The 23,815-nt window shown below is 43.7% G+C and overlaps 10 protein-coding genes across 10 annotated transcripts; 6 read left to right on the forward strand and 4 right to left on the reverse strand.

Moving 5' to 3' along the window:
* The first annotated feature begins 1,414 nt into the window (after positions 1–1,414).
* FA14DRAFT_162111 (S-adenosyl-L-methionine-dependent methyltransferase) lies at positions 1,415–2,207 on the forward strand. Its single transcript, XM_025499428.1, has one exon. The coding sequence runs from the start codon at positions 1,462–1,464 to the stop codon at positions 2,149–2,151; it is 690 nt and encodes a 229-aa protein (XP_025353166.1). The 5' UTR covers positions 1,415–1,461; the 3' UTR covers positions 2,152–2,207.
* On the reverse strand, positions 2,138–4,477 carry FA14DRAFT_162112 (CBF-domain-containing protein). Its single transcript, XM_025499429.1, has one exon. The coding sequence runs from the start codon at positions 4,456–4,458 to the stop codon at positions 2,221–2,223; it is 2,238 nt and encodes a 745-aa protein (XP_025353167.1). The 5' UTR covers positions 4,459–4,477; the 3' UTR covers positions 2,138–2,220.
* Positions 4,478–4,698: 221 nt separating this feature from the next.
* Positions 4,699–5,943, forward strand: FA14DRAFT_162113 (uncharacterized protein). Its single transcript, XM_025499430.1, has 2 exons — positions 4,699–5,465; positions 5,539–5,943. Exons 1-2 carry the CDS (start codon positions 4,888–4,890, stop codon positions 5,861–5,863), a joined length of 903 nt encoding a protein of 300 aa, XP_025353168.1. The 5' UTR covers positions 4,699–4,887; the 3' UTR covers positions 5,864–5,943.
* Positions 5,944–6,542: 599 nt separating this feature from the next.
* FA14DRAFT_78907 (uncharacterized protein) lies at positions 6,543–7,752 on the forward strand. The gene has a single exon (XM_025502896.1). The coding sequence runs from the start codon at positions 6,665–6,667 to the stop codon at positions 7,487–7,489; it is 825 nt and encodes a 274-aa protein (XP_025353169.1). The 5' UTR covers positions 6,543–6,664; the 3' UTR covers positions 7,490–7,752.
* On the reverse strand, positions 7,604–9,421 carry FA14DRAFT_137985 (uncharacterized protein). Its single transcript, XM_025497047.1, has one exon. The coding sequence runs from the start codon at positions 8,988–8,990 to the stop codon at positions 8,016–8,018; it is 975 nt and encodes a 324-aa protein (XP_025353170.1). The 5' UTR covers positions 8,991–9,421; the 3' UTR covers positions 7,604–8,015.
* Positions 9,422–9,639: 218 nt separating this feature from the next.
* On the forward strand, positions 9,640–12,961 carry FA14DRAFT_78905 (WD40 repeat-like protein). Its single transcript, XM_025502895.1, has one exon. The coding sequence runs from the start codon at positions 9,955–9,957 to the stop codon at positions 12,859–12,861; it is 2,907 nt and encodes a 968-aa protein (XP_025353171.1). The 5' UTR covers positions 9,640–9,954; the 3' UTR covers positions 12,862–12,961.
* Positions 12,962–13,061: 100 nt separating this feature from the next.
* Positions 13,062–14,270, reverse strand: FA14DRAFT_126341 (putative isomerase YbhE; the record flags this gene model as incomplete). Its single annotated transcript, XM_025496742.1, has 1 exon — positions 13,062–14,270. One exon carries the CDS (start codon positions 14,268–14,270, stop codon positions 13,062–13,064), a length of 1,209 nt encoding a protein of 402 aa, XP_025353172.1.
* A 504-nt stretch (positions 14,271–14,774) lies between these two features.
* On the forward strand, positions 14,775–20,615 carry FA14DRAFT_174545 (uncharacterized protein). The gene has a single exon (XM_025500545.1). The coding sequence runs from the start codon at positions 15,047–15,049 to the stop codon at positions 20,498–20,500; it is 5,454 nt and encodes a 1,817-aa protein (XP_025353173.1). The 5' UTR covers positions 14,775–15,046; the 3' UTR covers positions 20,501–20,615.
* FA14DRAFT_162115 (DUF572-domain-containing protein) lies at positions 20,613–21,761 on the reverse strand. Its single transcript, XM_025499431.1, has one exon. The coding sequence runs from the start codon at positions 21,696–21,698 to the stop codon at positions 20,712–20,714; it is 987 nt and encodes a 328-aa protein (XP_025353174.1). The 5' UTR covers positions 21,699–21,761; the 3' UTR covers positions 20,613–20,711.
* Positions 21,762–22,142: 381 nt separating this feature from the next.
* On the forward strand, positions 22,143–23,758 carry FA14DRAFT_162116 (uncharacterized protein). Its single transcript, XM_025499432.1, has one exon. The coding sequence runs from the start codon at positions 22,359–22,361 to the stop codon at positions 23,652–23,654; it is 1,296 nt and encodes a 431-aa protein (XP_025353175.1). The 5' UTR covers positions 22,143–22,358; the 3' UTR covers positions 23,655–23,758.
* Positions 23,759–23,815: the final 57 nt, after the last annotated feature.

Below are 23,815 nucleotides of genomic sequence, written 5' to 3' on the forward strand. Positions count from 1 at the left end.
TTTGTCGTGCAGTGAAAGTCGAACGATTCCTGAAAATTATGTTGGTTATCGTCCTTTTATGATGTGATAAAGTTGCTGTTCCGATTTAAAATGACAGATGAATATAATGAGATAATGAAAAAGAAGCCCGAAAACTATTTCGATGTTGAAATGGCGGGCACGAAAATGAAGTTATGATTGAATACGCAGTCAGGAGAACGTTCCACTGGGGTGGTAAAATTGTTCGCATTCAACACCTTGTGTTAATGACGAACAACTTTTTCACCTTTGTGGCTCCTGGCAGTCAAGCCAATCGGATGATAAGGACGACCGATAGAGTGAAAAAGTAAAAGTCGAATATGGTGAGCAAAATGTCGAGAATGAGAGAAATTGAATTTTGTTTGCAATCTTCGCTGTTGTTTGCTTGGGTGCTTCCTTTTTGGCGTATTAAGCCGTACGATTTCGGAGTTACACCTCTGACGATCGACGATGTGCGGAAAGGTAGACGCGAAGAGAAAAAAAAAGGGAATATTAATTATACTTCATCATGCAATACAAATTAAGTATTAGCAAACAAATACAATTCCCCTTTAGAATTGTATTGATTCTATTGCTGCATGCACATGCGCTGCGCTGCGCCTTAATGAACCGCGCCGGCCAAAGGGGAACATTATTAACCTCGTCATGCATACACAATCATCATCTTCTTCTTCGCCACAACTCCGCCTTAATGGCGGTGGAAGGCCAGCATTGTAAAGTACACTTTTTCTTAAAGCATGCTGACGTATTTCCTTAAAGCTAAAAAAGCCTCTTTAGAGAGAAAATGTACTTGACCTCGTCTAGATAGCGCCCTCTTCATCCCTTGTCACCCGACATGTTTTATTGTTTTGTGGGAATGATACTGGCCTCTTTCCCTGATCATTGACTGCATTCATTTTTCCCATCTTCTTTTTGAAAGGGTTGAAGAACAACAATACAATTTTCGAGAGGGAAGGCATTGCAAAGCTGTTCCCGTTTGTTTATTCGGACAAAATGAGGCAATTGATTAAAGCTAGTGACGTCTATAGCCCGATCAATAGCGCGTCACAGCAGCAGCAGCTCTCCACTTGTGTGTGTCTGTATGTGGAGACAAGTCTGCGGCTTATTACCACCCTCTTTTTAAACAAGCCATCCGGTTTAGTACATGATGACACAGCGCTTACAGCATCCCTGTACAATTTAATTCCTTTTCACCACCACTAGAGAGTTAAAAGTTATTTGCATACTCAACGTAGCAAAGCACAATTACCTTTAGCTGCAGGTACTCAAAGCCCGCTCGAGGCTTGACCGCAAATAGGCAAACAACCAAAAAAAGCTTTAATGTGATTGAAAATTAGCGTGAGGACAAAAATTTAAGCTTTTTCTTTTTTGGTTTTTGAAAGTGTGTGCATTACATCTTCTTCTCCTCCTCTTCTTCCCCCTTCACGCTTTGACCTTTTCACTATGATCCCTACCCCAGATGTGAGCCATTTGACAAGTTTACCATACCTTAATCATGTTTATGAACCGGCAGAGGATACTTTTGCACTTTTAGATGCATTAGAACAAGATGCCGATAAACTACAAAATCAAAATCCACGATTGGTTGTTGAAATTGGATGTGGAAGTGGATGTGTGAGCGCATTCATGGCAAATATACTCAAATCACAAACTACTGAAAAGGGGACTTCGGCTGCTTTCTTGTGTACCGATATTAATCCGATAGCTCTCGATGCCACTTCAGAGACAGCAAAACGTAATGATTTAGGCCACAGTTTGTCGGTTATACGAATGAATGCTCTCGATGGTCTTATGCAAAGATGCAAAGGCAAGATAGATGTACTATTATTCAATCCACCTTACGTTCCTACTTTCGAGGAAGAAGAACAAATGGCACAGATGAAAGCGTCAATCGAAGGAAGTTGGGCTGGTGGATCGTTGGGAAGAAGATTACTGGATGAGCTACTACCACAACTGCCTCACTTATTGTCACCAAATGGAGGACGATTTTATTTCGTCGCAATCAAGCAAAACCAACCTGAAGAGCTTGTTGAACAACTATCATCATATGGACTCACTGCAGACATTTGTCTCTCTCGTCGGGCTGGACGTGAGCATCTCTTTATCATACGTGCAATACGTGCGGAACTGTAAAATTATTAATCATGATGTAATGCATAGTGTACAATAGTGCAATCGAAACGATACCCTCTCTCTATGAATCTAAAAGACAAAGATACGATTAAGCACACTGCTTTGCTCTTTCTCAGTCGCCTCTTTGATCGCTTGACGTGCCTCACGTAACTCTTCATCTTCTTGTTCGACGGTTTCCACGTCTTGTTCTTCTTCACCTTCGACCAGCTTGGTCTTCTTTACTTGTTGAGCATCTTCATACTCAGTACCGCCAGATGCGAATGTGAGGGCACGTTTACCATTCGCATTCCTTGGAAGATCAGAAGCCACAGCAGGCTCATAAATCTTTTTACCTTCACGTCTTTTGAGGGTTTTGTTGGTATCTGTTTCAAACATTGTGGTATACGTAAGATCCAGGAAATCTTCCAAGCCATATCTTTCTTTCGTGAAAGGCTCAGCCAGAATCTTACTCAGGGAAGAAACGCTTGCCAAGTAATGCGCTTGACCTTCACCGTCCATCACCCCAGCTGTAGTTTGATAAGAAGCGCCCAACAAAGACCCCATTGCAGCAATTTCCCACAGAGACGAATCGATTGCATTTGTCTTCAACGGATCAACTTCTAGAGCATCGTATGGGTCTTCTATTCCTGCTGGTCCTTGATCGAAACGATCTTCGCTGAAGTTCCTATGGATCAAGTTCAAACAACGCTTGTGTCGTTTGCACAAGTTCCAGACGAATGGAACTACCACCACGATCGCTGATGGCGGGGCTCGCAAAGCTGCTCGAGATAGCCGTTTAGCGAAAGAAGCGATCAAAGTTGCGGAAAGATGTGTAGAAGACAAGAATGTATCGAGTAGTCGCAAGAATCTTGATCGGAATCGAACATGCAAGAACGGCGGATCGTCAAGTAACAAGGCGTACAATCGAGTGTAGAATGCGGGATAGTTGAGATTGTGTTTTGTCATCAAGGTGAACAAAGTGTTTAGAGCCAGCAAAGCTGTTGCACCTCCAGCATCCAAAGCATCAACCAAGAAATCGTGCAAAAGGCTTGGTTTAGGTAAGTGAGGTATAATCTGAACGTGCATGCGAACCAAAATTTCATGCTTCATCGTCACTTCCAAAGATCCTCCAAGCATGACAGCATTCGATTTGCCTACCCATGTTGCCAAGACGATCGATATCCAAGCTCTTGCAAAGGCCGCCTTTTGAGCTGTATATGATTGTACAGCAAGATAAAAAGGTGGATTGCGACGTAGCCTCTGTCTTGTGGATGCTGCATCAGCAGCAGAACGAGCAGCAGATCCTAATCCTGAAGCCGTGCTCTTGAGTGATGTGTTCTTCTTTTCTTTCTTGACTTTTCCTTTACCGCCCTCATCATCACTATCGGAAAACCAATCGTCCATCTCTTCCTCCTCCTCTTCATCTTCGTCATCAACTTTCTTGCCTTTCTTGCTACCATTCGTCTTGACAGCAGATGCCTTTCTCTTCTTCTTCACAATCTCTGGTACGAGAAAGGTGTTGATGTGCTCATCCTTGGTAGGGATGGCCGTTACACCAATCATGAACTCTGCTGCCTTTCTGCGCGTATTTGTAAGAAGAGATGGATCTACACTTGCTTTACCTTGAAGAAAATCTGAGACTTTCCGACAAAAGGCGAAGCGGACATCATCATATTCTTGCAGATACTTTTCGGTAAACTCCCCGATCACGTCTTGTTCGATTTCACCTCCTTCATTGGTGAGGACAGAGAGCGTGAAAGAGTCCCATGGTGATTGAGACCATTGTACTCTTACTTCTGAGACTTCTTCTGCAGCATCTGCGTTATCCCTCTCTACCTCCCTAGTCAGAGACGAGGATGCATCCCTTTGCAACGACATGAGCGAGTGAAGTGCTAAGAGTCTCGCTTCTTCATCAACACAGTGTAGCAGCTGGTTCAAAAGCAAAACGGCATCATTCCATCTATCTTGTAGCCATTTCGCAACTTGATGCTCTGGTCCATTCCCACTCTCAGACCCTAATTGTACCTTTCCATCAAGGTCGACATTTCTTAGTGATATCCGATCTTCCTTCAAAAGGGCTTGGAACGATCTGACCAAGAATTGAACACCTTTTCGAAGAGAATTGATATGTTTCTCATTGATCTTTTCGACAAGATGTTGCCGCAATATTGATGTCAAATCGATCAAAGGGTTCAAGTCGGAACTATTTGACAAGCTTGCAAACAGAGCAGACAGCTGTTTATCCAAAGTGGTAGCTGTCTTGGTCGAGCTCTCTGCTTCACTTTTGGATTTCGATTGCCTTTTCGGAGGCAATGAAGGAGCTGGCATGCCTGGTAATGATCCTGTAGGTGATGTGACAGTGTCAAGTGAGAGCATAATCAACTTCACCACAAGAATCTTCCAAAACGCTAAATTCCAAAAAAATTGTTTGCACGTGAAGGTCAAGCGTGTGCCAATGTTCAATGCTTAAACGCGCCAACGACTGTGAGGGTACCGGGATTACCTTATCGGCTTGCAGATAAAGAAGTGACTTGCATGCACGAATGATCTGGGGTACTCTCTCTTTCATCCTCAAGTCGTGCTGAACCTCAGCATCAAAGGTCAATGGAGGTGCAATGCTTTCGAGATCTTCCTGCATAAGATTCTGAATGTTAAGACAGGAAACGCAATGAATTTCTTTCACTTTATCGATTTAGTATGAATTATATTTCCACTCACATTCCCTTTGCACCTTGACGAATTCTCAACACTATCACGATGGACGAACAAACGTCCACAGGCTGTCGCTTGCCTCCAGAGCTTGTCCAGCATATCCTGAAATATCTTTCAAATGATGACGAAAATGAAGAGTGGAACAAGAAATCTTCAAGTTTACTATCGGTTTGCCTTGCCTCTCATACAATGTGTCAATTAGCGGCTCCTCATCTTTATCGAACGGTAATCTTGAACGATCCCAGAAGGGCACAAATCTTTTTCAGTTTGTTTGATTCGCAGCAAAGCCCATCACAAGCACCTTGGAATGATAGCAAAAGTATCGTTCGATTACACATGAAATACTTGTGGTGTGGAATCATGCGCGAATTGTTGTATGATTCCCCTCATAAGCTCTTGCACGAAGTTCAAACATCAGCACAAGAAGTTGCATGGATGCAAGCAGATAGCGATGGAAGATATCATGGTTTTCATTATTCCACTGAACCAGCTTCACAATCGATCGATAAGCCTTTTTGCATCAATGCAATTCATATAGTTTGTCCAGATCTGGGTAGATGGACTTTGCCTCTATTCTTCCATTTGGAGAGCGTCAAGTTTGTTGCGGTGAGCCTGTATCCAAAGTGAGTCTCTTGCGTGATGCATTGTCAAGTGCGTATATTTACTGATGCCGTCCTTGTTCCATTCCTTCAACAGAGGGAACTGGGATTTAGAAGCGGCCAAGATTGAGAACGTCTTACGTGGTATTCTAACATCTTGTCGAGAGCTGGAAGCTTTGGAGATTATCGTTTGTCACACGAGAGCCGCAGCAGGCAGTCGTGCGATTCGAATGAACCGTTCTGTTCCTGTTGCACATGCTGTCAGAGCAATTGATGACGATCGAATCACTGTTAAAGCTGCAGATTACCTTTTTGATGTGTATGGACGTTCGCCAGCTGATGAAGTCGTTCAGTATACCCGCATACATTGGCAAGATCGAGTGCAAGGAGGTTGTGGTCCTTGGACTGCTATGGCTAGATGAATGAAGCAATGCATTTACTCGGATATCTAGATTGTATTTGATATTGAATTCTCTCAATTTGATTGTGAGTGTCAACTTTGGGTTGAGGAGGTGTACGCATGCAATCAAGTCTGAGATTAAGTTATGCCTGGATGTATGCACACAATTGCGAGTTATTTCAGATAAATGCGTTGCACAGTCTACTTCCCTCTTAAGTCACTTTGCTTCTACCACCATCCCGAAACCTCTTGCTTTCTCACTGTATCAAAACGATGGGCGATGTCTTCTCTTCTGCAATTGACGAATTTAATCTTTGGCACGATGGAGCTAATGGCAAGCCGATGCACTTTGAAGGTGGGAATACTGACTTAGCCGTGGACCAAGGCAGCAATGAGGAAGACGGTAGCTCAAATGTCGATGAAGAGGAACAGAATGGTAATGGGCGAGTAAATGCTATCGCAAATGATAGTATTTCAATCTCTTCGTCATCAACGCGTTCCAGCATGAGTCAAGAAGTGGATCGTACACCAAGCGCAAGCTGGGAAAAAGCAGCAAAGGAACTAGAAAGGTGAGATCAACTGTTTTGAGATTACGAACGAAGATAATACTGACCTTCTACTGAGAATAAGACAGGAGCTCGTGCGGTTGAACAATGCCGAACGGCCATTTGAACCACGTCGACCTCCAACTTCGTTGCCTTTGAGAGAAGTCCACAGTCGTGCAAATACTCCATCCCAAGATTTTTCGGCTCGTCGAAATCATCTTCCTCCCGTGAATCTCAATGGGCATATAGGCAAAACAACCAAACTTGCGGCAGAGCGAATGAGACCGCCACTGTCACAACCGCAGCGGCCATCTTTTTCGCATCAATCAGGCTATCAGAATTTGTCAAATTTGCAGCCGAAATTCGCTTTCACGAATGATACACCGAGACAGAATGCTTTCGCTTCGAGTTCTTCTATTTCAGATAATTCTTGCAATGATCCAAGGGATACCATGCGACATCAATCAAATCGTTATGCATCTCAACCATCCCCACAGAACAGCTTCATGGAGGAACCTCATCAGGAAGAAGCGGAGGACGATGGCATTTATCAAAGACCACAAAATGCAAGAGTGGGTCTGAAGAAGAACACATGGACAAATCAAACACAATTGTGTTTCAGACCTGTGAAGCCACCAGCAAAAAGGGAAAGCTCCCAGCCAAGAGCAACGAATCAGATCAATAGGCGATACGATCCTTCTCCTCCAGTGGCAAGAACACCAATGCCGCGCCCGATGCAGCCATACGGGTATGCACCAATGCAACAGAACACCGCATGGATGATCAGGCCAATGCCATACCCTCCTTCTAGAATGCAGCAGCCTAGCTACAGTCCGCCCCAACAAAGTGTATACTACCACGGTCAAATGGTACCGAATCACATTGTTGAGCAGGAACTAAGAGCGCGGGCAGCGGAATCATCCACAGCACCGGATGTGAAGCCAATGATCCATAGGAGACAGTCTACGAGGAACGACATGGAACAGGAAAACGATGATGTTGAATGTGTTGATCGAAGACAAGCTCTTTATCCGGGCGTATATGAACAAGATGATGGTGAGTTGCGTTTGCAGACGTGTAGCTTGATATTGTTGACTAATTGAATTAATTCCTGAATGTAGAAGAAGAGCAAGAACGGATGACTAACAACCTGCAGCGGTTTTTGCCTCTGTCTAACACCCAATGGAGTACGATTTCCACCAGTCTGAAAGAAAGGACAGAACAAAAGCAAAAGCGAAGGTCACTAAAACAAAAGGCGACACCGAAATCTGTGAGAAGATCTGCCAAAGAAATCAAAGAAGCTTCTCAACTTCCCTCAACCAAGATACTAGGTGCAGCCAGTAAAACCAAAGGAGGCCGTGTAGGTAGAATGGGCATAGGCTCAAAGAAGATCCCATTACGATCTGACGATTCAATGCCGCCGTCGGAGGAAGCTTCACATAGCGGATCTACAACGTAATCTTCACCTGGGACGGCTCACCCTGCTTTGCAAATGCAAGGAAGCATTGTGATCGTATAGCAGACGCGAGCTGACGTTTCATCAAAAGAGCAAATATAGCATTCATTTTATGTACAGTACCTTTTCTTCTTTGTGACAATTCTGGAAAAGTCTTTCATCATATACACAAATCAGAGCTTACCTTGAGTGACGTTTGGCACCTTTCGAACAAGTGCAAATCCTGCACCCAAGCTCTTCTTACCGCCAACGATTTGTTGTTCAAACGCAACTTCTGTGAATCCATCACGTTCTCCAACGATCCAAACGGAAGTTTCCAATTCTTGTCCCATCTTGACGGGAGATGTGAAACGTGCAGACATGAAGCGTAATTGAGCAGCAGGTTTACCTTGTTCACCATCAGTTGGAACGACGGCACGCAAGATCGCACGAGCAGCAAATCCATAACTGCATAAACCATGTAAGATCGTACCGCCCAAGCCACCTTTTTGACCGATAGAAGGATCGATATGCAAAGGATTATAATCACCCGATAAACGATAAAGAGCTGCTTGATTATAAGAAATCTTTTCGCGTAATGTAAAAGAAGCAGATTTACCTTCTGGAAGTTTTGCTCCTTGTGGTTTAGGTGAAAGATCTTTGGAATAACCTGTTCCTTGACCACCACCACGATAGAATGTTGCTCCTCTTGTGATGGCATGTACACGTCCTACTGGACTGACCAATTTTGCTTCTTGTTCCATGATCAAACCTGAACCCTTATCATGAACAGCAACGACACGTTTACGAATTTTCCATCCATCTCCAGAGATGAGCGGGATTTCGTGTAACACTTCAATACTTTGTTCGCCATGTACGATTGTGTTTGGATCCAAGTTTGGCATTCCCGGCATTGCACCGCGTGAGCCAATCATTTCAGAGAACACATTTGTATCTTGATGTGTGCCCTTTAATGCCAAAACGACGGGATAAGTGGGAAATGCTCTAAATCCAAGAGATTGTTCATAGGTATAATCTAGTTCTCTCTCTCCATGTCCGATACCAACAGCGTACAACAGTAAATCACGACGATTCCAGTTGACTGCTTGATCTGGATCTTGATGACCGACAGTTAAGTCGAAGTTGACTTGTTGTTTGGAGGAGGACATGATGAACAAGCTTGTGGTTGATGATGTTGATGATGGAGAAGAAAGATGAGTATTTCGCTCTTAACTTCTTCATCTTCCCCGCCTTTTTTCTCTTTTACCGGCTAAACTTGGTCCGAATAGGCGCCGGCGCTGTAGTCCATTCTGCACATACTGCATTAATGCTTCGGCCGTATATGTTCCGCGTTATCCTTCTATGCTGTAGGCGTGTATCGGCTCGTAAAGCGACGGGCCATTTGTTTAATTATGATTTTATTGAAATTGCATAAACGGTATCCTGGCAAATGCGGATATGAAGTTGTATATTCCTCCGCTCGTGGATGTGCTGTTTTGGGAAGAGCATACCTGCTTATATAAAAGACAATCAAAAAGTCCAACACGTCAAGCTAAAATAATGAATCATCAGCTTGATAACGCGTACTCACTCTAGCAACGCGTTCTTCACTTCACTGCACTTCAACTGCAAATTTTAAACCGCACAGACGCTTTTTTTGTTTTTGTTTTTAAAACGGGAGTGTTAGCCTGTGACACATTATTATTGTACAGTACAAGACATATAAATTCCGCGCATTTGTATAGGATTGAGTGATAATGTGCAGTGCAATACAAAAGTGTATGCAGTAGTAGTACTACCTGATTTCATTCTTATAACAAAGTTTTTTGTGATCGTTTGGGAGTAAAGAATGTTCAATTTGTGCTTTCTTTGATCCGGTCACATCGAAAATCATCATTCTTATTGTCAAGAACGAGTGCAGCCAGCAAGCCCCACATCTATTCATCAAGAATAAATACTACAAACGCGAGACTTTAACATTGTCTTTCTCGATTTCTATTTCTCATTGACAACCACATCGTCCAATTCTGCCTGCTTAAGAAAGGCCGCAAAGAAGATTGATAGCAAGTCATAAATCTCATTGTTTTCGCTCAATCTGCTATCTGATGACCTTTCATCCAACCATCACTCAAGATGCGTGCCGAAACGTTTGAAATCCGTTGGCATGATACCCAACCAATCTTCTCATGCGCCTTTCAACCAATCTCTGCCGCTCATTTACGTCGTGTATTGGAACATAATCGTGCTCAAGCAGCAGGTTTAGAATACGGAAAAGTGTTACCTGATAGCGATCAAGCCGGTCCAAGCAAAACAAATGCTGCACCTGGCCCTTCTACCGTTCCAGCCACAGCAGCAACGATCAATGGAACACCACAATCAAAACTCTCCTCCATCCCACTAAGTGCACAAGGACAAAGTTGGCGTTTTGCAACTGCTGGAGGTGATAATCATGCACGTATTTGGATGGTACATCCCAACATTCCTTCACCAGCAGCTTTGGCAGCTGCAGCACAAGTATCTGGAACGGTTTCTAAACATCCACCACGTGTTGAATATCGTGCAACTTTGCGTCGTCATGGAGGAGTGGTAAATTGTGTTCGTTTCAGTCCAAAAGAAGACCTTTTAGCTACAACGGGAGATGATGGAATGGTTTTGATTTGGTTACCTTCAGACGGTCCTCCTTCCACTTTTGGATCAAATTTTGACGAAGACGGAGATGCAGAATTCGCAAAAGAACATTGGCGTTTACGTACTATGTGCAGAGCGTCCCCCTCTGAAATTTACGATTTGGCTTGGTCGCCAAGCGGTGATGCTTTGGTAGTTGGCGGCACAGATTTCGTTGCGAGAATCATCAATGTGAATGATGGAACAGTCATACGTGAGATTTCTGAACATAATCATTACATTCAAGGGGTAACCTGGGATCCATTGAGCGAGTACATCGCAACACAGAGTAGCGATCGCTCTGTGCATGTTCATCAATTACAAGGCAGAGGCGTGAACGATTTGACGGGAACGCAACTAGTCAGTAGAAATACAAAGATGGATCTAACACATCGTAGAAATGCAAGCAATAACGGTCAATTCATTTGGGATCATATGTCCAGACCTTCTGCCAAGAGAAGGGCCAGCAGTCATGCAAGCGATAGCGAACGTGAGTCTCAGCCCCCACATGCAGCAGCACCTGCTGGAAGATCGACGATTGGCAAGAGAACGCAGAGAAGCAGTACACCATTGGAGATCGTTGCTCCCAATGTTGCGTCATCTTCAGCTCCAACAGGCAACAGTGCGAATGCAATCGCACAAACGCCTTCTTCTGCTTCTTCAAACAGTGGTCAAAACCCTCGTGCTGCTACACCAACGCAACATCAAAGCCCGGCACCCGTTCACCCACATTCGATGAACCCTCCTCAAAGGACACCTAGCCGAAGATCAAGCTTTAGTGGATCACAGATCGGATCACCTCCAACAAGTGCAACCTCTTTAGCTCCTTCCTATCCGCCAAGCTTGATCAATAACGCTCAAATTGCCAGTGGCTCAACTCCGGTAAAAGCTATTCCAGAACGACCTGGAAGTAGTGCCTCACGTTCAGCCTCTCGCAATCGTGGTTTTACACCACGTTCACCTTCTCCAGCACCACCCCTGCCTGCTATTCGAGCACCACCTTCGCCGAAACAAAGAATGGCCGCTTTGCAAGCTTCCAGTGCTGGATCGATGGCTAGATTGGGAATGCGTTTGTATGGTGATGAAAGCTTTAGTGGATTCTTCCGTAGGTTGAGCTTCAGTCCTGATGGTGCACTGTTGGTAACGCCAACGGGAATCTTTGAGAGTACAAGTGCGCCAGCAGGATCGACAAATGTGATGCAATCACCTGCCAGTCCAACCGTTGCATCTTTAGGTCGTGAAGCTGCTAGTCCCGGAAGTCCACTCTTGCCAAATCAACCTGCTGCCCAACATCCACCACCACCAGCATCTGGACCACAAAGGAGTACCGTGTACCTATATGCTCGCGGCAATTTGCACAAGAGCAATGCACCTATTGCTCACTTGCCGGGCCACAAGACTGCAACGCTTGTTGTGAAGTTCTCACCCATTTTATACGAGTTACGAAGAGGAGGGTCTACTGGTAGAATCAATTCTGAAGAAGATGGAATCGCACCACATCCAACAATCCCATTAGAGGCTGGAAAGCAAAAGACTGTTGCATTAAGCTCAGCAGCCTCTGTGGCTGGTGGAGTGGCATCGAGTGCATCTGTGAGCGGTGGAAATGGTGCTTCGAATGTGGAAGAAACGAGTGAAGGTGGAGATGCGAACACCACACCCAAGCAATCTACCGCCTCAGCACCACCTGCAAGTATGATTGGATTACCTTATCGAATGATCTTTGCAGTTGCAACACACGATTCGGTTTGGATTTACGATACACAACAAGGTGGACCGTTGTGTTGTTTCAGTAATATGCATTATGCAAGCTTTACGGATCTTACATGGTCACCTGACGGACAAACGTTAATGATGTGTTCAACAGATGGATATTGTTCAATCGTTGTATTTGATTATGGTGAATTAGGACAACCTTATACGTATGCCTCACAACCTTCATTACAACAACCTGTTGCACCTATTCCAACGGCAAAACTTTCTGGTTCACCTATGTTACGTAGAGCAAGCGCGCAAAGTTTGCCGGGAAGTACGATTCCTGTTGCTGGATCTCATGGTACACCTCCTTCAGCGTCTGGCAATGTGTGTGGAAGTGGTAGTTTGGCAGGTGGCGGAAGTGGATTAGGAAACGGATTGAGTCCATCGTTGGGACTAGGATTGGCAACTGGCAATGCGACGGAAGGAGACTCCAAATCGATGCGTGAAATTGATCCGCCAGTCGTACCTGCAAGTGCGATAGGAAGTATCCCTGCTTCTGTTGGAACGATGGAAAGTGATGCAAGCGGTATTTCAAGCAGCGAAGGCCCTTCAACAGCGAATGATGCTACACGCAAAAAGCGCAGAATTGCTCCCACCCTTGAAGGTCCAATTGGAAGCTGATTGCACAAGCAATAGTAGTCGTACACAAATTCAGTATATTCAGATCGATCGTGTTTAATTAGTACCCTTTTCTTGCCCATATTGGCATGTTGATATGATGTTGATAGATGATAACATTCCATGCACTATACAAATGAAAAGGTGTGAAAGATAGTAGATGAGTGTATGAATGAATCCTTTCCATATTCTATGATGGTATTTTATTTTGGTACAAAGCCTGCAAATGCGACTTGATCAAGCCCATCAACTTCTGCTCCTGTTTTTGTAAGATCGCCTGATTGAGGATCACGTCCAAAGATGACCACATTACCAGTCGTTTGATGGGCAATAGCGAAAAAGTGACCATCTTGCGAAAGTGAAAAATGCCTTGGCATCTTTCCGCCACTTTTTACCCATTTCTCAAATTGGATACTTCCATCCTGTTGATCACGTTTATAGATTGTTATATGATCTTCAACATCATCTCCACGATCGGAAACATATACGAATCGCCCGTCTGGACTGATTGCTAATTCGGCTGTCGTTCTTTGTGGACCGGCAGTTTGATTGCCTCCTAAAGGCGTACCTTCTGGAACGCTCAGAACTGGCTTTCCGATGATATTCAATGCGCCTGTTTCAGGATCATGTTCAAACGCAGTAAGTGTACTTGCCAATTCACTTGTAAGGTAAGCATACTGTTTATTCGTTTGTTTATCATGATAAAAAGCCAAATGACGTGGACCTGTACCGCTTCCCAATTGAGTAGATTGTGATTGTTGATTGATAGATTGCCTGCAATCTTGCCCTTGTGTTGCTTCGATATGATGAATTTGATCAGCTCCTAAATCACAAATGTAAACCCATTTACCATCCGGACTTGCAACTGCATCATGTGCATAACTGTGATCTTGTCTTGTGGTCACAGGACCGGTTTGATTGACTTTGTATTGAAATACAGAGGCGGGTTGACCGTTTTGTTCAACTGGGATGCCATCTTTACCCAATTGAATAACAGCAGCTGAACCTGAATTGTAATTTGCTACATACAGACATTGACCTTGTACGCAACTTGCTACTGGACCGCCACCTGCAGTACTGTATCCATCTTTGTTCCCGATCACTTTCCAAGGTGGAGAAGAGGAAGAAGGAACGGGAAGAATTTTTTGGTCTTTTTGCAAAACGTATACGGTTCCGTTGTGTGCCGCTTCACTCGTTACGTATCCAAGTGTTTTACTGAAGGGAAATTTCCCCTCTGTGAATGTGATCCAAGAAGGTGAATCTCCTGTCTGATTGTTCAATTGACCATCTTTTACGATTTGTATGCTAGATGGAGGTTGAAATTGCAGTGGAACAAGTGCACCAGAATACCCCGTTGCAAAGATTTCATAAGACTCTTTTGGTGGAGTGAATGGAAAAGAAGAAGAAGACATCTTTTTTGATAGACAGATGGAAGAAAAGAGAAGAAAAATAAGGCTTGATCGGATCGGGAACATTATTTTCACAACGCGCCCGCTTGAGAAGCTGAATATGCGTTTAAATGAATGTACACTAGTGACAAGAATGAAGGTGATGGTATTATGAGTGGATTGACATATTGATTTTTATTCTATTACGCTCGGATCGCTGCATGAATGATTCGGGAAACTGTCAATCGAAAGGAGAATGTCACCTGTCCAATAGCGTAAATCAATCAGGGTGGGGGATACCTCTTATGAGTTGTTTTGATTAAGTAATCAAACACGCTTTACCCGTGGCTGTGACTCCACCTCAACACACGTAACGCGCTAAATCTACTCAGGGGTATGTAATGTGTGTGTTGATCTTTTTTTGTAGTGCATTTTAGCCAAAAGGGATTATTGTATTGACATTAGGGGTCACAACAGCAAAAGGGCCCGAGTATTTTATATTTTAAACCTTGTTGTTGTTGTTTAAGACGTTTATTGGATTCCATAGGAACGAGCAAAGGGTCCTCTTTTAGCATTTTAAGCATATCACCATTCGGAGAAAAGAGAGAGAGAAAAAGTGCGGGGACGATTTCATTGCAAAACGCTAATAGGCAGGAATGCATACCTATCAACCTTAACACATCCAAGAGATAAAGCCCTTTTGGGAGAGGTTCGTGCTCCTTTATCAACTCTGAAAACGATCATCTAATCTATACTTCCATCATCAACCCGTCATCATCACACAACACAAACAGCCGATCATGGCCACCAGTTCGTCTTCCAACACGCTATACGAACACGTTCAATCAGCTGGTGGTAATCATATCCTGCTAAACGATCCATCACAACTATCAATCCTTGGCATTCGAATCGCAGCACAATGCACTTTTGAAGAATTACAAAGATCACGAAAGATAAGTTCAACGCCTCGTGCACGATCCAGCATCGATCATGCCAATCAATCAACCTCTTCCCGATCAAGGACAACATCACAAGCTAAACGAGAAGATGAAGCATCTTCAACAATCTCCGGCATCACTGCCTCAAGTTCATCAAAGACAAATACTGCTTGTCCACCTTCCTCTTTCAGAGATCCGATGGCTGGAAAAGAGCAAGTCAAATCAAGAAGGCCAAGATCTGTTGAAATTGGAGCGAAAGCAAAAGGCGCAATGATTGATCTTGGAAGGAAAGGGTTGTATGGCTTGCGTAACTTGAGCAGATCTGATGTTTCTCAAACACGAGATCAACATCAAATGGTCATCGCACCATCTATGAATGATACAGACGATTTGATCGCTATCAGTACTTCAAATGGATCCATTGCGGGCGAACAACGTAGAGCATCAAGTCATTCTATTGTCGAATCAACCACGTCCAAATCACAAAGTATATGCTCAAATTCACAACCTTTTCCTTCGATGGACAATACTGAACAAGAAACGATTCGAGCTGCTGCTACAAGTGTACGTAGTATCCTTCGTGTTCGACGTACATATCGCCTTCGTCCTTGCAGTATGACTTATGGAAGAGAATCACCCGCTTCAAGTCAAACCGTACCGATAAGCATCATCAATCGGGTCGAAGCAAGGAGTGCATCGATCGGTGGAGAAGACAGTGGCTGGGAAAGGCTAGAAAGTGCACCAACAGAATATATGGGAGATGCAGAACAAGAGTTTTCCAACGAAGGCAGAGCAGGTCATTTTCACACTATCGAATCACGAAACACATCTGAAAATCAAGACGTAAGCGGCGATTACGATTACACGCAGGATAGTTGGGTGAATGATTCAACGATGGAATCAGCAGGTGAAATGAATAAGTTGCTATTGAAAGTTGTTAGTCCGATAGAAACGTTTGCACGTATTGCAGGAGCAGAACGTATGGCATTTGGCTGGAAAGATGAAGTTATATTGAAAATTCGATTGCAAATCAAATTACACAGCCCCAGCAACAGTATGACACCACTTTCGCCCTCTTTATCCAATCGTGCCATACCTGCGGGACCACGAAGACCACGGTCTAGTTCACTTACAAGCGAAAGTACTGCAGAAAAACAAGTTATTTTTCTTTCTTGCAATTCTGCTCAGAAGTTATGTGAAGCTATTGAATCATCGCGGATCCGTCAAAATGGATTAAACGGACCGCTTTCTTCGCAATCATCGGCAAAGTTGGAAGGTATTGATTGGGTGCCCGTTCAGAAATCCACAACTTCAAAACCAACGGATTTCGAATGGAGTTGGAAAGATACAGCAAATGGACAAGAAGTCAAAATACAAGAATCAGGCGAAAATGCAGTCAAGTGTGCTTGTGCTTTTGTTGTTTTGGATAAAATACAGTCAACCGTTCAACCTCTTGCATTCTTTCAATTTCTCATTGGCAGATCTGCATATTCAATTGATAGAAGCACTCAGCAGAAACCGACGTTTGTCTGGATGGACATTCCGCAAAAGGACCCGAGCAGCGAAAAAGCACAACAAGAGGAATTATTGTTTAATGGACAAGCGATCGGATTGGGTCTTGAAGGAGTAGATCCAAAACTTACTGCTCGCTCTCCAAGACCAAGTGCAACTCGATCTCGTACCAATTCTGAATCTGTTGATGAAGGTCAAATGAAGCTCAAGGCTAGACTTTCGCGTTCCTCGCTACTTGCGACAAAGAATGCTGCCGTTCATGCTCCTCAACAGTTGAATCCATCCGAGCAGTTGTTCGCAAGTCCAGGTGTACCCTTGAATACATCAAAAGCTTTGATTCAATTCTCTTCGTCTGATCTCAATCATGTAGAGCTTGGACTGGCCGATGTAGAAAGTGACTCTCCAATCTTCCGGGCTGCTATACAAAATATTGAAAGACGAACAACCAACTTGAAACGGGTTGCAAAAGGTATGCTCAAAGCTGCAAATGATGTTTCTCAAGCCACTGAAGAATTACAAGTGACAGAAGTACGACTCGATCATACATTTGAAGATATGGCAGCATTGATGCCTGCAACTTTTGGTCGTTTATCGAGTGATTGGCTTTTCCGATCTCGTGAAGCAGAACGTGAGAAACGAGAACAAACGATTGCTATGATGGAGATGCATGTGATTGCACCTATGCGTGCAGTTGTGGATATGTGCAGAGAGTTGGTCGGACAGCTTAAAGCGTTTGACACTGAAAGCAAAACATATTACTCAGCAACACAAAAATGGTTATCGAGCAAATCTTCCAATCAAGTCAATACTCAGCCAGTCTTAAACGAGTATTCACCGGAGGCCATCGGATTTGATAAAGCGATGATCAAACAAGAAAAGCTTGACGAGAAGCAAAAGTGGCGTCAATTACGTTTTGATCTTTCCAGATTTGAAATGTATAGAAGTATTTGTACACTTCATGAAGGTGAAGCAGAAATTCTCGTCGCAAGTCATATGCTCTCACTTTGCAGATGGCAATGCAAAGATTTCTCTGCTGAGAATGTTTTTCGTAACTTTGATTCTACTGCACAAACGGTTATGATCAACGTCAAAGCCAAAGCAGATGCAGCACTAGAAAGATGCTTGGATCTTGATCGCAGAATTGCCGAACATCAACGTGTTATGCTCAGTCGAGAGGGCGAAGGACAAATGGGCATTGAACCTTCACCGATACCCGATATTCCATCGGATAATCAACTTGGAATCAACTCACGTCAAACAGGTCACAAGTTGAAAAATCTGTTGACATCCATTGGTGTGGGACACTTGACCTCACCCTCACCTCACAATCAATCATCTTCAGTTCGTCAACCGTTTTCATGTCCTATACCTCCTGCTAGCAATTTCGAAACAACCGAAAACGATTCTCCATCCAAGCAATCACGACAACAAAGCACTTTGGAAAGCAAGAGTCCGATGGGTAGTATAGCTTCACCAGTGCTTCCTTCATCAGGCAATAAATGGCAAGCACGTTTACGATCTTTCTCTTTCTCCAAATCGCCTACTATGCACGATTCAGAACGTCGCTTATTCGTTGAGGGTAATCACCTTGTTCAAAGTCCAGTGGCGCATGAAAAGGTTGTCATACCTGATGTGAATATTGTCACAGCTGAAACAATGATGGGGGATGCATCCCCACGCAGAAGTATTTCCATGTCGGGAAGCAGACAAAGTCCCAATAAAAGGCCGATCACGTTGGATTTGAGCACAGTAGGATCTAGTCAAGCACTTGTTTCACCCAAAACAAAAAGACCGTCTGCCAATGGCCAAGCAAATGTGACATTCTCTGTTCCGAGTCCAAGAAATACGGAGCAATATGCAAAATCACCCGCTTTTGATTCAAAAGCCTTCTTGAGTGCTCCTACCTCACAACCACAGAGAAAGAAGGAAGGTATCCTTTGGGCAATGACAAAGCCAATCCAGGGAATGGGAGGTTCAGATGCGCCTAAATCGGTTTCACGATCGCAAAATTGGCGTGAATGTTGGGTTGTCTTATCTGGATCGGGACATCTGGGAGAATTTGCACATTGGAAAGATGCAAAAGCAATGACTCTTGAACCTTCTCAACCTTTGATCGATTTACGCTTTGCAACCGTACGTGAAGCAAGAGGTGTGGAGAGAAGATTCACATTTGAAGTGATCACACGGGAAAATAGAAGATTCTTCCAAGCTTCCAATGATGAAGATATGCGAGGTTGGATTGGCGCAATCAGCTTTGCAATCGAATCTTTGATCAATGGAACTAGCTCTATTCGTCAGATCGATAAAGTTGCACGTCATTCTGCTGCTCAGGCTATCGATTCGTTTGGCATGTCAACAGATAGTACATCTGCTGCAGAATTTGGAGATGGAATGAGACATGTGTTTGATAATGCATTAACTCCTTTTGCCGTCAATGGGATTGGGGCACACAAGTCATTCAGTCAAAGCTTGACAGATTTAAGCTCTGCTGCTAGTGGAAGGTTATTCAATCGATATGGACACAGCAGCAATAATGGCACTTCCACGCACCGTGATGAGGTTTCCAAAGCGAAACGTGATAGTAAAAATATGCACGCATTTGGATCGCGGGGTCATCTGCTGGCTCTATCGGAAGGAGATCACGCAGGCTCTTCCTCCAATGAAGGCAACGAATATACTGACTCCAAAGAAGGTTTACCTTTCACACCTTCCAAAAATGATCGTCATTCACGCGGAATTTCCAACAATACTCCCGTTTCTGGCTACATGGCCGGCGTACTCGGACATAGCTCCCATCTAAACGTTGGTTCCACTGATGATGGTAGATCCCTTTCGTCTTCATCTTTGAACGTCAATACCGAATTTGATAAACGGATTGAAGCAATGATTCATAGCAGCTACGGTGCAGAATCTTCATCTTCAGCAAATAGCGGATCTGGCTTCCACAGCCGAGCACATTCATCCAATCGCGATTCTAACGGTCTGACGATGTCTTCTTCTGCTGCATCTCGTAATCCATCCTCAATTGGTCCGGGTTCGGCAGATGAAGAAGGTCGATTGATGAACAAACAAGGTTCTGATGAAGGATCGAATAAGTTTGCAAGAGCACGAGAAATCCTTGCGATTGCATCTTTGCCTCAAAATAAACAATGCGCTGATTGTCGTAAACCTGATCCAAGATGGGCAAGTTGGAATTTGAACGGGATGCCTTGTTGCATCTTCATTTGTATAGAATGTTCAGGCATTCATCGTGGCTTAGGCGTAAGTGTGAGTAAAGTACGTAGCGTTGATTTGGATGATTGGAACGAACAACAACTCAAAGCAGCTCGAATTTGGGGCAACGAGCGTGCAAATGCAATCTACGAAGCAAATAAGCCACTCGCTTGTACAGTTGCTTCAATGGGAGATGTTCGATCCAAAGCATTCTGGACGACAAAATACGTAGAACAAGCTTGGTTTTCGCTGCATCCTACAAGTCATAATGACTCAAATCAAACAATCATGGCATCATCCGAGACAGAAGAAGAAGACATGAAGCACGGTGATCTAACAACTTCACAAAGCTGGTCAACTCAAAGAGAAGAACCTTTACCCTGGCAAAGCTATGAGAATCGGCAACGAAAATCAAGTAAAACAGCAGAAAAATCCAAAACAATGATCTTGCCTAGCAGTTCTTCTGAGCGAGTCTTACAACAATCATCAGCACATAATCGATTACGAACTTCCCTTCCACCTTCTTCTGACGCCATCAATTCTACCATGCAATCAAACTCTGCTGTACCTTTGCCAAGGATTTCAGCTTAATTGTCTTTATTAGGTGTGCATTCTACTTTTTGTATCATTAATTCTCCCAGATATGTATAGCAACGAAGGCGTGTATTTTATGCCATCGATCTTGTACTTAGCAATGCATACCCTTATATATGTTTCAAAGTTTGTGTGGTATAAGAATTTGTCATATAATAATACAATGAGAGTATTTGTTGTACAGTATAATTTACAAAAGGGACATTGTTCATGTCTTCTTTTTCACTATGCCAAAGATGCTACTACCCTTCTTTCTTTTTGCTGAAGCGGTAGGTATTGATGACTTACCAGGCACAGAGGAGGCGAAAGATGCCGTTTTTGATGATCCCGAAGACAATTGGTTACGATTTGCATCTGACAGTAACGACAAAACTTCAGGTTCTTTTTCATCGTTGTCTTCACCTCCAGCATCGGTACCATTGAGGTGCGTCCTAGCTCTTTTCACAGAAATTCCAGTGATAGGAGAGGCTTCTTCTTCGCTCTTTTCATCATGAGGTCTCTTGCCATTGTCCTGTGAGAGGGCTGGTGCGGCTGCCATATCTTTGCCAAAGTACTTTCTCACCAAAGCCTCATCTTCCTCATCGTCCAGCGTCCTCTGTTTAGTTTCCTTCTCTTTGCCTTTCTGCAGATGTCTGGCAAGTATTTCATCTGTATCAACTCTGTCTATGCGGGCATTTCGTGTTCGGATATCTTGCAAAGCGTCCATAATTTCCATCTCCCGCTTTGCCTCTTGTTGCCTTTTTTCCAATGCTTTCATCGGATCTTCATCTTCATCACTCTCCTCTACGCCTTCTTCTCTCATAATACGAGACAAAGGATCTTCTTCTTCCGCCTTTTCGTTTGTGCCTTCCTTTGTTTCTCTCCATGGCTCAAAATTCCGCGATGCGCCATGTTCGATGGTATAATCTGTATTTTTCGGATCCGTTTTGAATGTGATTTCTGATGAACATGTCGGACATTTAATATAAAAACGAAAAATTTTGATGCCATAATAGACTTCTCCTTGAACCGTTTCTTTTCTTCCGTTAAACTTTTTACCTGCATAAACGTAATCTCCGCATGTGTTACATCTCATACTAAAAGGTGCCATCAATCGAATCGCTTCTTGACGATCTTTTCCCTTTTTAAGTCTTGGGATCTTGCTTGGATCGAAATCCGGTGGAATGTATTTGTTTAACACCTTACGTTCTGCCATCTTTTCGGTAGTGAGCTACCGCCGAAGCAGAAGCGGAGAATGTTAAGTGACGTACAACAAAGGTGGTTGTAGGAAAGGAAACGAATCGCAATGGCAAAATTGTAATTTACGCCCACTTGTACGCGGATGTCCCTGTTTAATATCATGCATCCTTTTCTCCGACAAAAAATCGTACAATCATCAGGCCTCTCGCACCTCTTGCTTTGCGCCGTCGAATGTATGCACTTCACTCACGCCTGCTTGTCTGACCGGACGCGTATAGCCACACGCTCCCTTACAAAGATTAACACACAACAAAACAAAAGGACTTGTTATAATGTACATTGGCGCTGCACTAAGAGAGTACATTCCTGTCAGCCTGCAAAAAGATCAACACTTTCATGCATATAAATTTGGATAGGCCACTCAGCATATAAAGGAAGTGCATACTCTCTTCCCTTTCACACAACCGCCATCCATTACCGTTGTCACATTCAAAACCTCGCTCACACGCATCACACCGTGAAGTGTGTGAAACGCCTCATTCGTGTTTTTCTTCCCGTTGATGTTCTCGCACAGTTTGGATTCTCGCAGCCCGAAGAAACGTAAGGCAAAGTGAAAAGAAGTTCTCTCTTGCAAGTTACAATCGGCGGAGCTTGACACGTCCGAAAAACCGCAACAATGAATAATCTTTCTCCTTACGATGATGTCGACCTTGATGAACAAGAAAATGAGGAGAACCGATTAGTGCTTTCCCAGCGAGCACATGCTCAAAATATCAACAATCATCAAATGCAAAGGTACGAAGAGCATCCAGCTTTACAGGCCGCCCGAATCCAATCAAAGTTGCAACAAAAGCTGGGACCAGAGTATGTTTCTCTCCGAGCTGGTCCGATGGGAGGCAAAGTGGCTTATTTGGAGGCAAACAAAGCTATAGAATTGGCTCATGAAATCTTTGGACATGACTCTTGGTCATCTGAAATCGTATCATTTCAAGAAATGTCTCGCGAAAGGAATGAAAGTGGAAGATGGACAGTTTGTATCATGTGTACAGGAAAAATTACAATTCGCAGTGGTGCATTCCATCAAGATTGTGGATTCGGTAATGCAGAAAATATGAAGAGTCTCCCAGCTGCAATGGAAAAAGCTTACAAAGAAGCATCAACAGACGCATTGAAACGATGCTTGCGATTGTTCGGCAATGCTACAGGCAATTGTCTGTACGACAAAAAGCATGTGAGCAATGTAGCCAAGATGAAAGCTCCAGATCCGCCATTCAATCCAGCAACACTCAAACGTGCCGAGGGTCTGGGAAACCCTAGCGGTTCATCAACTAAGCCAAACACATCCTCATCAACAGTACCTCATGTCGGCAACGGCCGCTCCAATAACGGAGCAACACCGCCTCAGTCAACTGTAATTTCGCCGCCCAATGCAGTACCCCAAAAAGCGAATGGTATTGTAAAGCCTCCGACAGACGTCCATGGAACATCTTCAGTCTTACAGAACAAGACGGATGGCGGTGAGGCTGCAAGACAAGAGAGACTACGGCAAGCGGCTTTGAAACGAGAAGAATTACGCCGTAAGAAAATTAATAATGGAGATGGTCAACCAACACCGACGGCGGCGGCGAGTGAATCATTGCCGACGATCAACTCTAACGCCGCCCTGCCGTACACCGTTCAACATCCAGAAGGAGACGAATACTCTGATGAATTTGGCGATCTCACTTCCAGTCAAATGAACCTCCTCTCAAAGCATGATTCGTCTAATCACACACTCCCTTCGAACGAGTCAAGTTTGGTACATGGCCATTACGATCATGCGAACGTCAAAGTAAGTCCTTCTCGTTTGTACAATGTGGACCAACAGCAACAGCCTGCTTATCAACGTGGTGGAGTTGTGGGAAATAATGATGATTACTTGCACCAAGCCGATTCATACGGATTGCCCGTCAAACGTCCGAGAAACTATTAATGCAACATCTAACATTACATGTAATATACCTGTACAGTAGAAAAGACATGTGCTAATCCTGCCATTTGTATACCTATCAATTACCAATAATCAACAAATTCGACAGACACAATGCTGAGTGATGAGTATTCACGAACACAAAATTGAAGTTTTAATCATTT

Source organism: Meira miltonrushii, assembly GCF_003144205.1.
Source record: "Meira miltonrushii strain MCA 3882 unplaced genomic scaffold FA14scaffold_4, whole genome shotgun sequence".
In the NCBI taxonomy this organism is placed as follows: Eukaryota; Fungi; Basidiomycota; class Exobasidiomycetes; order Exobasidiales; family Brachybasidiaceae; genus Meira; species Meira miltonrushii.